General features: G+C 45.1%; 1 protein-coding gene across 3 annotated transcripts in view; it reads left to right on the top strand.

The window, feature by feature from the left end:
- ATP10A (ATPase phospholipid transporting 10A (putative)) overlaps nucleotides 1-12,480 on the top strand; it is a 206,326-nt gene that overhangs the window by 252 nt on the left and 193,594 nt on the right. For all 3 annotated transcript variants that reach the window (XM_047863204.1, XM_047863205.1, XM_047863203.1), the window contains exon 2: nucleotides 1,893-2,465. In XM_047863204.1, coding sequence (XP_047719160.1) covers nucleotides 1,999-2,465 — 467 coding nt within the window. In that variant the 5' untranslated portion in view covers nucleotides 1,893-1,998. The remainder of the gene's footprint in view (nucleotides 1-1,892; nucleotides 2,466-12,480) is intronic.

Below are 12,480 nucleotides of genomic sequence, written 5' to 3'. Positions count from 1 at the left end.
TGGGAGGCAGGGAAACCCTCCCAGAGGGTTGGGGCCACACTGGGGATACCTACAGGGATGGAGGCATCTATGGAAATAGAGGCCCTCGGGCCTCACTGGGTTAGGTAATGGAGGAAAAGAAGAGTCCATGAGGTCTTAGTCCTTGGAAACCAGGGAAGTTGTAGTCCTTCATTTGCTGTTAAGACTCATCTTGGGATGCCATTGGTTCATTGTGAGATCTGATTTCTTTCCCTGAAAATGCAGGTACTTTAGCCAAATCTTTCTCTGACCCAGGCCTCTACACATTAATATTATACCCCTAGAAATGGCACAGGGGAGAGGTTTGATATATGGCATGCATCATTTTCTTAGTACCTGTCACTCTACCCTCCTTATGCTGGATTCTGATAAATACTGTGGTCTTTGGCAAGGCTCCCTGTAGAGATGTGAGACCCTGGCATGGCTGGATGGTGTTTGACCAGGGTACAGGAGGTAAGAGTATCATGGGGAATAGGTAAATGATTTGAGTAAAGTTTAGGAAGTGACTTGTAGAAGGCCTGGGAGGGATGAACCCAGCACTGGCAGAGGCTGCTAAGGTGGTCTCTTGGGCAATGACTGAGTATCCCAATGCAAGAAGAGAAAGGTGGGGCTGGCCTACAGGAGGAGGCCAACAGCTCTCAGAATCACAGACAGACAGTGCCCATAATGGCTCTTCTCACCCAAATTCCCAGCCAGAGTCTCCTCAGCAAGAATCTCTGCTTCTTATCTCTGTACTTCCAAAGCAGAAGGCTAACTGTCACAGCTGTGGTATATCTGGGGGAGAGCATTACTGCAGGAGTGGGGACTCCCCCATATCTTATGCCATACCCAGCATATTCTCCTACACCCATCGTTTACCCGCTCCCCTCTCCAATTGCCCATCAGTACTAAAGGTAGCCTTTGCCCCAAACTTCTGCCACCGCTGGTCTTCACCTGCCCTCCCAACAACCACTTTCATTTCCCTGTCACAGTTTCTCATAAAGGCCACCTCAAAACTGCAGCACACAGGGATATTTTAGCTCTCAGGGTTTTCCAGAGAGGAAAAGAAAAATATACTTGCAAACCTGTCTTTCTTTTCCACTGCGAAATAGTCCTCCCTTCAATTAAAAAAGAAAGAAAGAAAGAAAGACAAAGAAAGAAAGAGACAGAAAGAAAGAAAGAAAGAAAGAAAGAAAGAAAGAAAGAAAGAAAAAGAAAAAAAAAGCCTATTTAGGGAAGTAAGGAAAGGCGGCTATGATAAGGGAAAAGAAAAAGTTCACCGAAGAAGTGAATATGAAAGTAGGTGGAGGTTGAGCAGGGATAGGGAAGGGCGTAGAGGCAACGGAATTCCGACTTCTTAGGCTCTCCCCTAAAGCAGATATTCTCGATAAATAAGATTCAAAAATTGGAGCAGTGGTATGCCATGGCTCATTTGGATTTTGATTCTAGCTGATTCCAGAAGGAGGCTCCTAACCCGGGTCCCCAAACTGTTTCCTAGTCCTGGGCCCAGGAAGCAGGGCTGGCCCAAGAAGAGCCTGGCAGCTGCCAGGGAACTGCGGTGCCTTTTCTCTCACAGTCTGCAGCTTCCTCTCTCCTACCGGAGACAAGGCGCGTTCCTAACGTTCTGGGACTGAACTGATGCTTCTGGGAAACGAAACCAAACTGCTCTAAGTTTCCAGCTCTGGCTTTTTTTCTTTCCCGCTATCTACGGTATCTCCAGCCCTGGCGCGAGGCGGGGCCAGGAGCTGCGGCGGCGGAAATGGCCGGGAGGGCGCCAGTACAAGGGGTCTCTATGCGGCGCGCGCCCCGCCCCGCCCCGCTTGCGCCCTGCCGCGACTGCGGACCGGCGGGCTGGGCGGGGCGGGCGCTGACCGCCGTCTCCTTGCGTCCCGCAGGCTGGGAGCTCGCGCCGCCGCGCCCGAGCCGCCGGCGATGATCACCTAGGAGGCTGGCGCGGTCAGGCGCGAGCGGCGGAGGAGCCGGGCGCGGCGACACGCGGCCATGGAGCGGGATCTGGCGGCGGCGGCGGCCCAGGAGCCCGGGTCCCCGGGTCGTCGCCGTCGGCGGCGGCGGCGTGGGGACGGCAGAACGCGCGTGGTGCGCTCCAACCTGCTGCCGCCCCCGGGCGTCGAGGACCCCGCGGCGGGCGCGACCAAGGGTGCGCGGCGGCGGCGGCGCGGGGGCACCCAGCACCTGGCAGACAACCGGCTCAAGACCACCAAGTACACTTTACTGTCCTTCCTGCCCAAGAACCTGTTCGAGCAGTTCCACCGCCTGGCAAATGTGTACTTCGTCTTCATAGCGCTGCTCAACTTCGTGCCGGCGGTGAATGCCTTCCAGCCCGGCCTGGCGCTGGCGCCCGTGCTCTTCATCCTGGCTGTCACGGCCTTCAAGGACCTGTGGGAGGACTACAGCCGCCACCGCTCGGACCACGAGATCAACCACCTGGGCTGCCTTGTCTACAGCCGGTGAGTTGGGCGCTCGGAGCAGTGGAGCGCGGGGTCAGTTCAGGGCCACGGCTCTCCGATAACTTGGTGTTGGGCTCTGTGTGAATGGCACCGGGCGGGGTGTGCCCAGAGAGCCGCTCGAGTGGGGGCGAAGGGTCCGACTTCCATTGCTCCTGGGAGCGCGGGGGGGTACCCTGTCCCTGATTGCTTGGCACTGAGATGCCGCGTCCGAACCAGAATGATCCCAGGACTGGAATCCAGCGGCCGCTGGGCGTCCTCATCCCCACCGCTCCCGCCTTTTAAGTAAAAAGGAGGGAAATCCATCCCCCGTCCCCCACCGCCCCCCCCCCCCCCCCCCCCCCGTGCTCTGGTTTGAAGTCCTAGCCCCAGTCTTCCATGAGGCTCTCTAGGATAGGTTGTTTAACAAGTTTAGCAACCAACCCAGGTACCTAAAGCTCAGGCTTAGGTAACATCTCTTCTTGGAACAACAGTGAAACTGCCACCAAGTTTTGGTGTGACCAGCACAGACATATTAAAAAAGCAGAGGTAATAATAGCAGCTGCCATCCATTGATGTGAGCTGTGAGCAGGCCACCCACTGAGCACCATTCCATAGTTGACTGTTTATTGTTAATTTTCTAAAAATTAGCCCGTTTCTAAACGTAAAGACTGAGGCTTTGAGGGGTTTTCCAGCCCTGCCCATGGTTGGTATTAGGGAATGTCGTTCCATTGGGCTTTTTCTCACTCCCTGCACCTTCCCAGAGTTTTGGACCCTCAGGCTCGGAGTGACTGGTGTCTTTTCTCCCTTTAGACTATCCACCCCCAAAGAGCCACTCCAGATCCATCTTGGAGCTGTGCCCAGTAGCTGAGCCCACCTCAACAATCCAACCCCTCAGGAAGGCAGATGGTCTGGACTTCTCTCCAAAGCTCATCCCATCTTTCCCTCCTCTTCACTTTGCTTGAATCCTGGTGTAGGGGGCTGATGTGGGCCGCTGAGTTAAGGACATTACTCTTGTCTGGCTTCTGTCACATGTGAGGGGCTTCTAGGAAATACCTTGTGCTCTCAGTGGCAGATTGTTCCCCTAAAAGATGGGAGTCATGGTTATTCCTACTTTTTAGGATAACTTAGATGCAGAGTTGTATTTCTGACCCTCCCAGCAACATTGGTTGTGCTTCATACTTATTTTACAAATGAGTAAACTGAGGTTCAGAGAAGTTAAGTAACTTGCCCAAGGCCACACAGCTGCTATGTAGTGAAGTGGTACTGGAATTTAACCCAGGTCTTGTCAGTTTTACAGCTTTTCCAACATTGTAGTGCTTGTGCTTCTTAAATTTATATAAAAATTACTTGAGGAGTTTGTTAAAAATTACAACTCTCAGGCTCCCATCGCCAGTGTTTCTGACCAAACCCATCTGGGATTGGACCCAGGAATCTGAGTGTTTAATTAGCACAGAAGTGATGCTTATTTAATGATGTCTCATACTTTGAGTAATGCTCTCTTGTTCTCAAGGGGCACCCACTGCCCAGTAGGCAAGCATGATGTGGATAGGGCTGTGGGATTTTCTGGCTCTTGTTCACAAGAAGCCTGAGATTAATAAGGGAGGGGGCATCTATTACACAGACATCCTGTGTCCCTAGTGTGAGGATTCTGGGAGCTGTACATCTGCCTTCTGCAAGACAGAACTCTGGTGGGACTGTCGCAGGTTTGAGTCTTCACACACACCACTTCCTGTTATTAGTGAGCCAGTAGCTCCGGTAGCCTCCTTTTCAGAAATACTTAGGCCTCAGGAAATATAGTATATTTTCAGTTGACAGAGTGTTTTTAATCCATTAAGTCATTTGACCCTTAAAACCACCATCACCCCAAATGTGCAGATGAGAAAATAGAGTGGGACCCAAACGCAGTTCTCTTTACTTGACTTCAAAAGGTTTCATAGGATTTTGAAACCTTCATCTTCCCCTTGGACCACACCTGTCCATGTTCTCCTCACCTTCTACCCTGACCAGACTGGGATTCTTAAATAATCAGTACCTCAGGACCTCAGGGGCAGGTCCTCAGAGATAATGGTGCTTTCAGCAGAAGTTGCTAAATGTCTCCCAGCTCCCAAGTTGAATTTCTTGAATGCTTTCCTGGGCAGAGAAGGGACCCTCTCCTTAGGAAAGTCCCATGTGCAAGAGGGGTGGTAGCTGTTTGTGGAGACGAAGACTATCTGGAGGACAGTCATCCTTGTTCAGAAGCCAAACTCTTCCAGGCCTAGAAAGTCTGTGATTGGTGTTCTTAGGACTGAGCTGTGAGTAATGTGGATTTCTGAGCCCTCCCCTGTCCTCTGAGAATGGTGACTTGTGCACCCATTGCATTCCAGGCTGTGTGTAGCTGCCATGAAAGTTCTGTGCTTTGACTCAAACCAGTGCCCTGAGTTGCTCCTCACCATGTCAGGCCCTAGCCACACCCTGGGATAGAAAAGGAGGAGGCTGGGTCTCGCCTGGAGCTTACTGTGGGGATTGATTGCACTATGCAGGACGTGTCCATGGGCTGGGGCCAGGACAAGGCTCCTAGCCTAGCATTGCAGGATGCAGGTGAGGAGAGGCCTCCCAGAGGAGGGCATGAGTGAGGACCAGGGAGGATGTGGCCAGACAAGGGGCGGGAAGGGCAGATGCCACAGTTGAGAGAACACAGGATGGTGGTGGTGGTGGTGGGGCACGTGACAGGGTCAGGGCAGCCTAAGACTGCAGCCAGGCCATAATTTTTTTTTGGGGGGGGGGGGTAAGGTGCATTCTTGAAGCCCAGGATCTCAGGTGCCTGGCATTGGGACCAGCCAGAGTGGCCCAGAAGATGACTTATTTTATGTCAGGCCAAAGTTTGTTCCGTGCCTTTGGTTACTAGAGAGACAATGGGAAGCACAGTTGTGAGCAGTCAAGGTCTGTTCTGTGCTGCATCATTTCTCTGGTTGATGTGCAGAGGGGTGTTTAGTCAAAGAATGTGTAAATGCAGAACATGAACAAAGTTTAGTTGGGGAAGCCTTATCTGCTGACACCGTCTCTGGATGGTGGCTTCTTTTGGACATGTCTGTGTTATGACTGTAGCCTGCAGTGTGTCAGTTATTTATGTGGTGTTTCTCTCAGTAACATAGTCCTAGGGTTCCTTCTTTATGAGAATCCCCATCAGACTTGTGAGAAATGCAACTTCCCCAGCCCCCACCCCATGCTTTCTAGCCTGTGGAGGTGGGAAAGCTGGTGTCTTCATCAAAGCTTTGTTAACACACAGAAGTTTGACAAGCAGTCCTTTGCTTCCATGTCCTGAGCCCATTGTATCCTCTCATGGATTTCATACTGTGGTATTTAGAAAAATTCTCCTGAGCCATGCTCAGTGGGATGAGAGAGATAGAGAGGTGGGTGATCTTGGGGGTCGGGTCCTATCAGTGACCTCCCAGTTGGTAGAAATGGTCAGTTTGAGCATCACGCATTTGTGGTCTAGTGGGTTGGGGAGGGTGTAGAAAGGCCTTCTTGGTCATACAGACCATTTTGGTGCTGGCTGTGGCTGGCCAGAGGGTCCACAGGTGGAAAGAAAGGGGGCTTACTGAGCAGCCATCTGGGACAAGGCTGGTGTCACCAGAGGCCTGGGCTGAGAGGGGAACAAATGGTTGAAGGGTGCAAGATTGGCAGGGCTGAAGGAGGAGAGGACATGGGAACACAGAATCAGCCTGGAGAGTGGTGATGGAAAGCAGAGAGTAGTTGTCTGAGAAGGACATTGATAAGGAAGTTGAAGAAGCAACATTCCGAGAAGGGAATATTGCCCAGGAGAGCCAAAGGGAAGAAGCAGGGACCATGCATGTAAGAAAGCACTCTCATCCTTGTCTTCACTTTTAAGGGAAGTGGGTAATACTTCATTAAACAGGAAAACCTGCTCCCTGCTCCCAGAAACAGAGCAGGTCTCCTAAGGGTACAACTTGAGGTGGGAGTGCTGCATAAGCCCCCTGCCTCACCCGCACTCTGTTTCCTAAGTTGTCAAGTGGGCTGTTGAACCCAGGTCTGCATTCCCCTTCTGGCTCCCTTGCCCTGTGACCCTTTGCTCCATACTCTGCCTGAGTCATTGTATAATGTTTCCCCCCCTTTTGCCTCCATTCCCTTTGTAATGACTTAAATATAGTCTTTTTAAAAAATTTTTTTAATTTAATTTTTTAAAATTTACATACAAATTAGTTAGCATATAGTGCAACAATGATTTCAGGAGTAGATTCCTTAATGCCACTTACCCATTTAGCCCATCCCCCCTCCTACAACCCCTCTAGTAACCCTCTGTTTGTTCTCCATATTTAAGAGTCTCTTATGTTTTGTCCCCCTCTCTGTTTTTATATTGTTTTTGCTTCCCTTCCATCATGTTCATCTGTTCTGGGTCTTACAGTCCTCAAATGAGTGAAGTCATACGATATTTGTCTTTTTCTGACTAATTTCACTTAGCATAATACCCTCCAGTTCCATCCATGTAGTTGCAAATGGCAAGATTTTATTCTTTTAATTGCCGAGTAATACTGCATTCATCCATCGATGGCATTCATCCATCGGTGGACATTCTTCTTTATCCATTCATCCATCGATGGACATTTGGGCTCTTTCCATACTTTGACTATTGTTGATAGTGCAGCTATAAACATTGGGGTGCATGTGCCCCTTCGAAACAGCATACTTGTACCCCTTGGATAAATACCTAGTAATGCAATTGCTGAGTTGTAGGTTAGTTTTGTTTTTAATTTTTTGAGGAACCTCCATACTGTTTTCCAGAGTGGCTGCATGAGCTTGCATTCCCACCAGCAATGCAAAAGAGATCCTCTTTCTCCCCATCCTTGCCAACATCTGTTGTTTCCTGAGTTGTTAATGTTAGCCATTCTGACAGGTGTAAGGTGGTATCTCATTGTGGTTTTGATTTGTATTTCCCTGATGATGAGTGATGTGGAGCATTGTTTCATGTATCAGTTGGCCATCGGCATGTCTTCTTTGGGGAAGTGTCTATTCATGTCTTTTGCCCATTTCTTCACTGGCTTATTTGTTTTTTGGGTGTTGAGTTTGGTAAGTCCTTTATAGATTTTGGATACTAACCCTTTATCTGATATGTCATTTGCATCTTCTCCCATTCTGTTGGTTGCCTTTTAGTTTTTCTGATTGTTTCCTTCACTGTACAGAAGCTTTTTATTTTGATGAGGTCCCAATAGTTCTTTTTTGCTTTTATTTCCCTTGCCTCCGGAGATGTGTTGAGTACGAAGTTGCTGTGGCCAAGATCAAAGAGGTTTTTGCCTTTCTCCTCAAGGATTTTAATGGCTTCCTGTCTTACATTTAGGTCTTTCACCATTTTGAGTTTATTTTTGTGTATGGTGTAAGAAAGTGGTCCAGGTTCATTTTTCTGCATGTCGCTGTCCAGTTTTCCCAGCACCACTTGCTGAAGAGACTGTCTTTATTCCATTGGATATTCTTTCCTGCTTTGTCAAAGATCAGTTGGCCATACATTTGTGGGTCCATTTCTGGGTTCTCTATTCTGTTCCATTGATCTGAGTGTCTGTTCTTGTGCCAGTACCATACTGTCTTGATGATTACAGCTTTGTAGTATAGCTTGAAGGCCAGGATTTTGATGCCTCCTGCTTTGGTTTTCTTTTTCAAGATTGCTTTGGCTATTCAGGGTCTTTTCTGGTTCTATACAAATTTTAGGATTTTTTTGTTCTAGCTTTGTGAAGAATGCTGGTGTTATTTTGATAGGGATTGCATTGAATGTGTAGATTGCTTTGGGCGGTATCTACATTTTAACAATATTTGTTCTTCCTATCCAGGAGCATGGAATATTTTTCCAATTTTTTGTGTCTTCTTCAATTTCTTTCATAAGCTTTCTATAGTTTTCAGTGTATGGGTTTTTCACCTCTTTGGTTAGATTTATTCCTAGGTATTTTATGGTTTTTGGTGCAATTGTAAATGGGATCGATTCCTTGATTTCTCTTTCTGTTGCTTCATTGTTGGTGTATAGGAATACAGCCGATTTCTGTGCATTGCTTTTATATCCTGCAACTTTGCTGAATTCATGACTCAGTTCTAGCAGCTTTTTGGTGGAATTTTTTGGGTTTTCTATATAGAGTATCATATCATCTGTGAAGAGTGAAAGTCTTAGCAGAGGCTAAGACTTCCAATACTATGTTGAAAAACAGTGATGAGAGTGGACATCCCTGTCTTGTTCCTGACCTTAGGGGGAAAGTTCTCAGTTTTTCCCCATTGAGGATGGTACTAGCATTGGGTCTTTCTTATATGGCTTTTATGATCTTGAGGTATGATCCTTCTATCGCTACTTTTTTGAGGGTTTTTATCAAGAAAGGATGCTGTATTTTGTCAAATGCTTTCTCTGAATCTATTGAGAGGATCACATGGTTCTTGTCCTTTCTTTTATTGATGTGATGAATCATGTTGTTTTGTGGATATTGAACCAGCCCTGCGTCACAGGTATAAACCTACTTGGTCATGGTGAATGATTTTTTTACTGTATTGTTGGATTCAGTTGGCTAATATCTTGTTGAAGATTTTTGCATCCATGTTCATCAGGGAAATTGGTCTATACTTCTCCTTTTTAGTGGAGTCTCTGTCTGGCTTGGGAATCAGGGTAATATTGGCTTCATAGAAAGAGTTTGGAAGTTTGTCTTCCATTTCTATTTTTTGGAACAGCTTCAAGAGAATAAGTGTTAACTCTTCCTTAAATGTTTGGTATAATTACCCTGGAAAGTCATCTGGCCCTGGACTCTTGTTTTTTGGGAGAGTTTTGGTTACTAATTCGATTTCCTTACTGGTTATGGGTCTGTTCAAGTTTTCTATTTCTTCTGTTTCAGTTTTAGTAGTATATATGTTTCTAGGAATTTGTCCATTTCTTGCAGATTGTCCATTTTATTGGCATATAATTGCTTATAATATTCTCATATTATTGTTTTTATTTCTGCTGTGTTGGTTGTGATCTCTTTCATTTTGATTTTATTTATTTGGGCCTTTCCTTTTTCTTTTTGATCAAACTGGCTAGTGGTTTATCAATTTTGTTAATTCTTTCAAAGAACCAGCTTATGGTTTCATTGATCTGTTTTGTGTTTTTGGTTTCAATAGCATTAATTTCTGCTCTAATCTTTATTATTTCCTGTCTTCTGCTGGTTTGGGGTTTTATATGCTGTTCTTTTTCCAGCTCTTTAAGGCATAAGGTTAGGTTGTGTACTGAGATCTTTGTTCCTTCTTTAGGAAAGTCTGGATTGGTATGTACTTTCTTCTTATGACTGCCTTTGCTGCGTCCCAGAGGTTTTGGGTTGTGGTGTTATCATTTTCATTAGCTTCCATATACTTTTTCCTCTTTAACTTCTTGATTAGCCCATTCATTCTTTAGTAGGATGTTCTTTAGTCTCCAAGTATTTGTTACCTTTCCACATTTTTTCTTGTGGTTGATTTTGAGTTTCATAGTGTTGTGGTCTGAAAATATGCATGGTATGATCTTGATCTTTTCGTACTTGCTGAGGCCTGATTTGTGTCCCATTATGTGGTCTATTCTGGAGAACGTTCCATGTGCTCTGGAGAAGAATGTATATTCTTAATATATCTGTTAAGTCCATCTGGTCCAGTGTGTCATTCAAAGCCATTGTTTCCTTGCTGATTTTTTTCATTAGATGATCTGTCCATTGCTGTGAGTGGGGCATTGAAGTCTCATACTACAATGGTACTACTATCAATGTGTTTCTTTATGTTTGTGATTTATTGATTTATATGTTTGGGTGCTCTCACATTTGGTGCATAAATGTTTAGAATTGTTAGGTCATCTTGGTGGGTAGACCCCTTGATTATGATATAATGCCCTTCTGCATCTCTTGATATAGTCTTTATTTTAAAGTCTAGATTGTCTGATATAAGTATGGCTACTCTGGTTTTCTTTTGTTGACCATTAGCATGATAGGTGGTTCTCCATCCCCTTAGTTTTAATCTGAAGGTGTCTTTAGGTCAAAGTGGGTCTCTTGTAAACAGCGTATAGATGAAACTTGTTTTCTTATTCATTCTGTTACCCTATGTCTTTTGATTGGAGCATTTAGTCCTTTGACGTTTAGAGTGAGTACTGAAAGATATGAATTTATTGCCATTATGTTGCTTGTAGAGTTGGAGTTTCTGGTGGTGTTCTCTGGTCCTTTCTAGTCTTTGTTGCTTTTGGTCTTCATTTGTCTTTTTTTTTTTTTTTCATCTTTTCTCCCCTCAGAGAGGCCCCCTTAAAATTTCTTGCAAGGCTGGTTTAGTGGTCACAAACTTTTTTGATTTTTGTTTGTCTCAGAAACTTTTTATCTCTCCTTCTATTTTGAATGACAGCCTTGCTGGATAAAGAATTCTTGGCTGCGTATTTTTCTGATTCAGCACATTGAATACATCCTGCCACACTCCTGCCACACTCCTTCGTGGCCTGCCAAGTTTCTGTGGATAGGTCTACTGCAAAACTGATCTGTCTTCCCTTGTAGGTTAAGGACTTTTTTTTTCCCTTGCTGAGTTCATGATTTTCTCCTTGCCTGAGTATTTTGTGATTTTACTATGATATGCCTTGTTGATAGTTGTTTTTTGTTGAATCTAACAGGAGTTGTCTGTGCTTCCTGGATTTTGATGTCTGTGTCTTTCCCCAGGTTAGGAAAGTTTTCTGCCGTGATTTGCTCATGTAACCCTTCTACCCCTATTTCTCTCTCTTCGTCTTCTGGGACTCCTATGATTCTGATGTTGTTCCTTTATAATGAGTCACTGATTTCTCTTATTCTTAAATCATGCTCTTTTGCCTTAATCTCCCACTTTTTTTTTCTGCTTCATTATTCTCCATAAATTTGCCCTCTATATTGCTGATTCTGTGTTCTGCCTCATCCATCCTTGCCACCGCGGCATCCATTCAAGATTGCAGCTCAGTTGTAACATTGTTTATTTCATCCTGACCAACTTTTACTTCTTTTGTCTCTGTGAAAAGGGATTTTAATCTGTTTTCAACTCCAGCTAGTATTCTTATTATCATGATTCTAAATTCTGGTTCAGACGTCTTGCTTGTATCTGTGTTAGTTAAGTCTCTGGCTGTCGTTTCTTTCTGCTCTTTCTTTTGGGGTGAATTCCTTCATTTCATCATTTTGAAGGGAGAAAAAGAATGAGGTTAAAAAAATTAAAATTAAAAAAATTTAAAATTAAAAAATTAAAAACAAACACACAAAAAGAAATCGAATAAAAGATGCTCGATCCTAGGTGTGTTTTGGTCTGGCTGGTCAAAGGGGCTTGATAGATTAGAGAAAAAAGGGGGAAAAAAAAAAGGAAATTGTTTGAAACTTTGAATAAATGAACACGGTGAAGTAGAGTAAAATGAAATGATGGAGGTAAAATAGAATTTGAAAAAAATTTACACAAAAGTAAAAAATATAGTAGAAAAAATTAAAGAAAAATATTTTTAATAAAAATAGAAAATAAAAATGAGTTTCTTCTCTTTCTGTATTTAAGAAATGAAAAGAAACAAGAGGAAAAAAAACGAAAGAAAATTGAATAGATCGACCTGCAAACAGACTGAAATATGACTGAAATTACTTTGTTTTCCCCTAGAAGTCAAACTATGAAGTGCTTTATAGTCCATAAACTAAGCAGGCGGAGAGACTTCTGTTCCTGAAGAGTGAGGTTGGCCCAGTTGGGCAGGGCTTAGTGTAATGGCTCCATTTTCCACTAGATGGCGCTGCTTAGCTTTCTGGGGTGGATTGTTGTGGCAATTGTAGGTGCGTGTGCGTGGGAGCAGTGAAAATGGCATCACCCAGCTACCCAGTTTCTAGTATGGGAACTCTGTTCACCCCAATCAGCAGTCGCGCACCTGTCCTTTGTCCTCGGCTTCCTTCCACTCCCCACTTTTACACAGTCTGTGACCAAGCCCCAGGCAGACCCTCCCTCCTGAGTTTTGTCTCAGATGCAGCTGTTTTTCCCGACCCCTTACTTCTAAGGGACTGTGTCTTTGACCCATTCTGCCCCTCTGCAGGAGGGTCTCACCAAG

This window comes from Prionailurus viverrinus, chromosome B3 (genome assembly GCF_022837055.1).
Source record: "Prionailurus viverrinus isolate Anna chromosome B3, UM_Priviv_1.0, whole genome shotgun sequence".
In the NCBI taxonomy this organism is placed as follows: Eukaryota; Metazoa; Chordata; class Mammalia; order Carnivora; family Felidae; genus Prionailurus; species Prionailurus viverrinus.
This window is presented reverse-complemented; position numbering and strand designations above follow the sequence as displayed.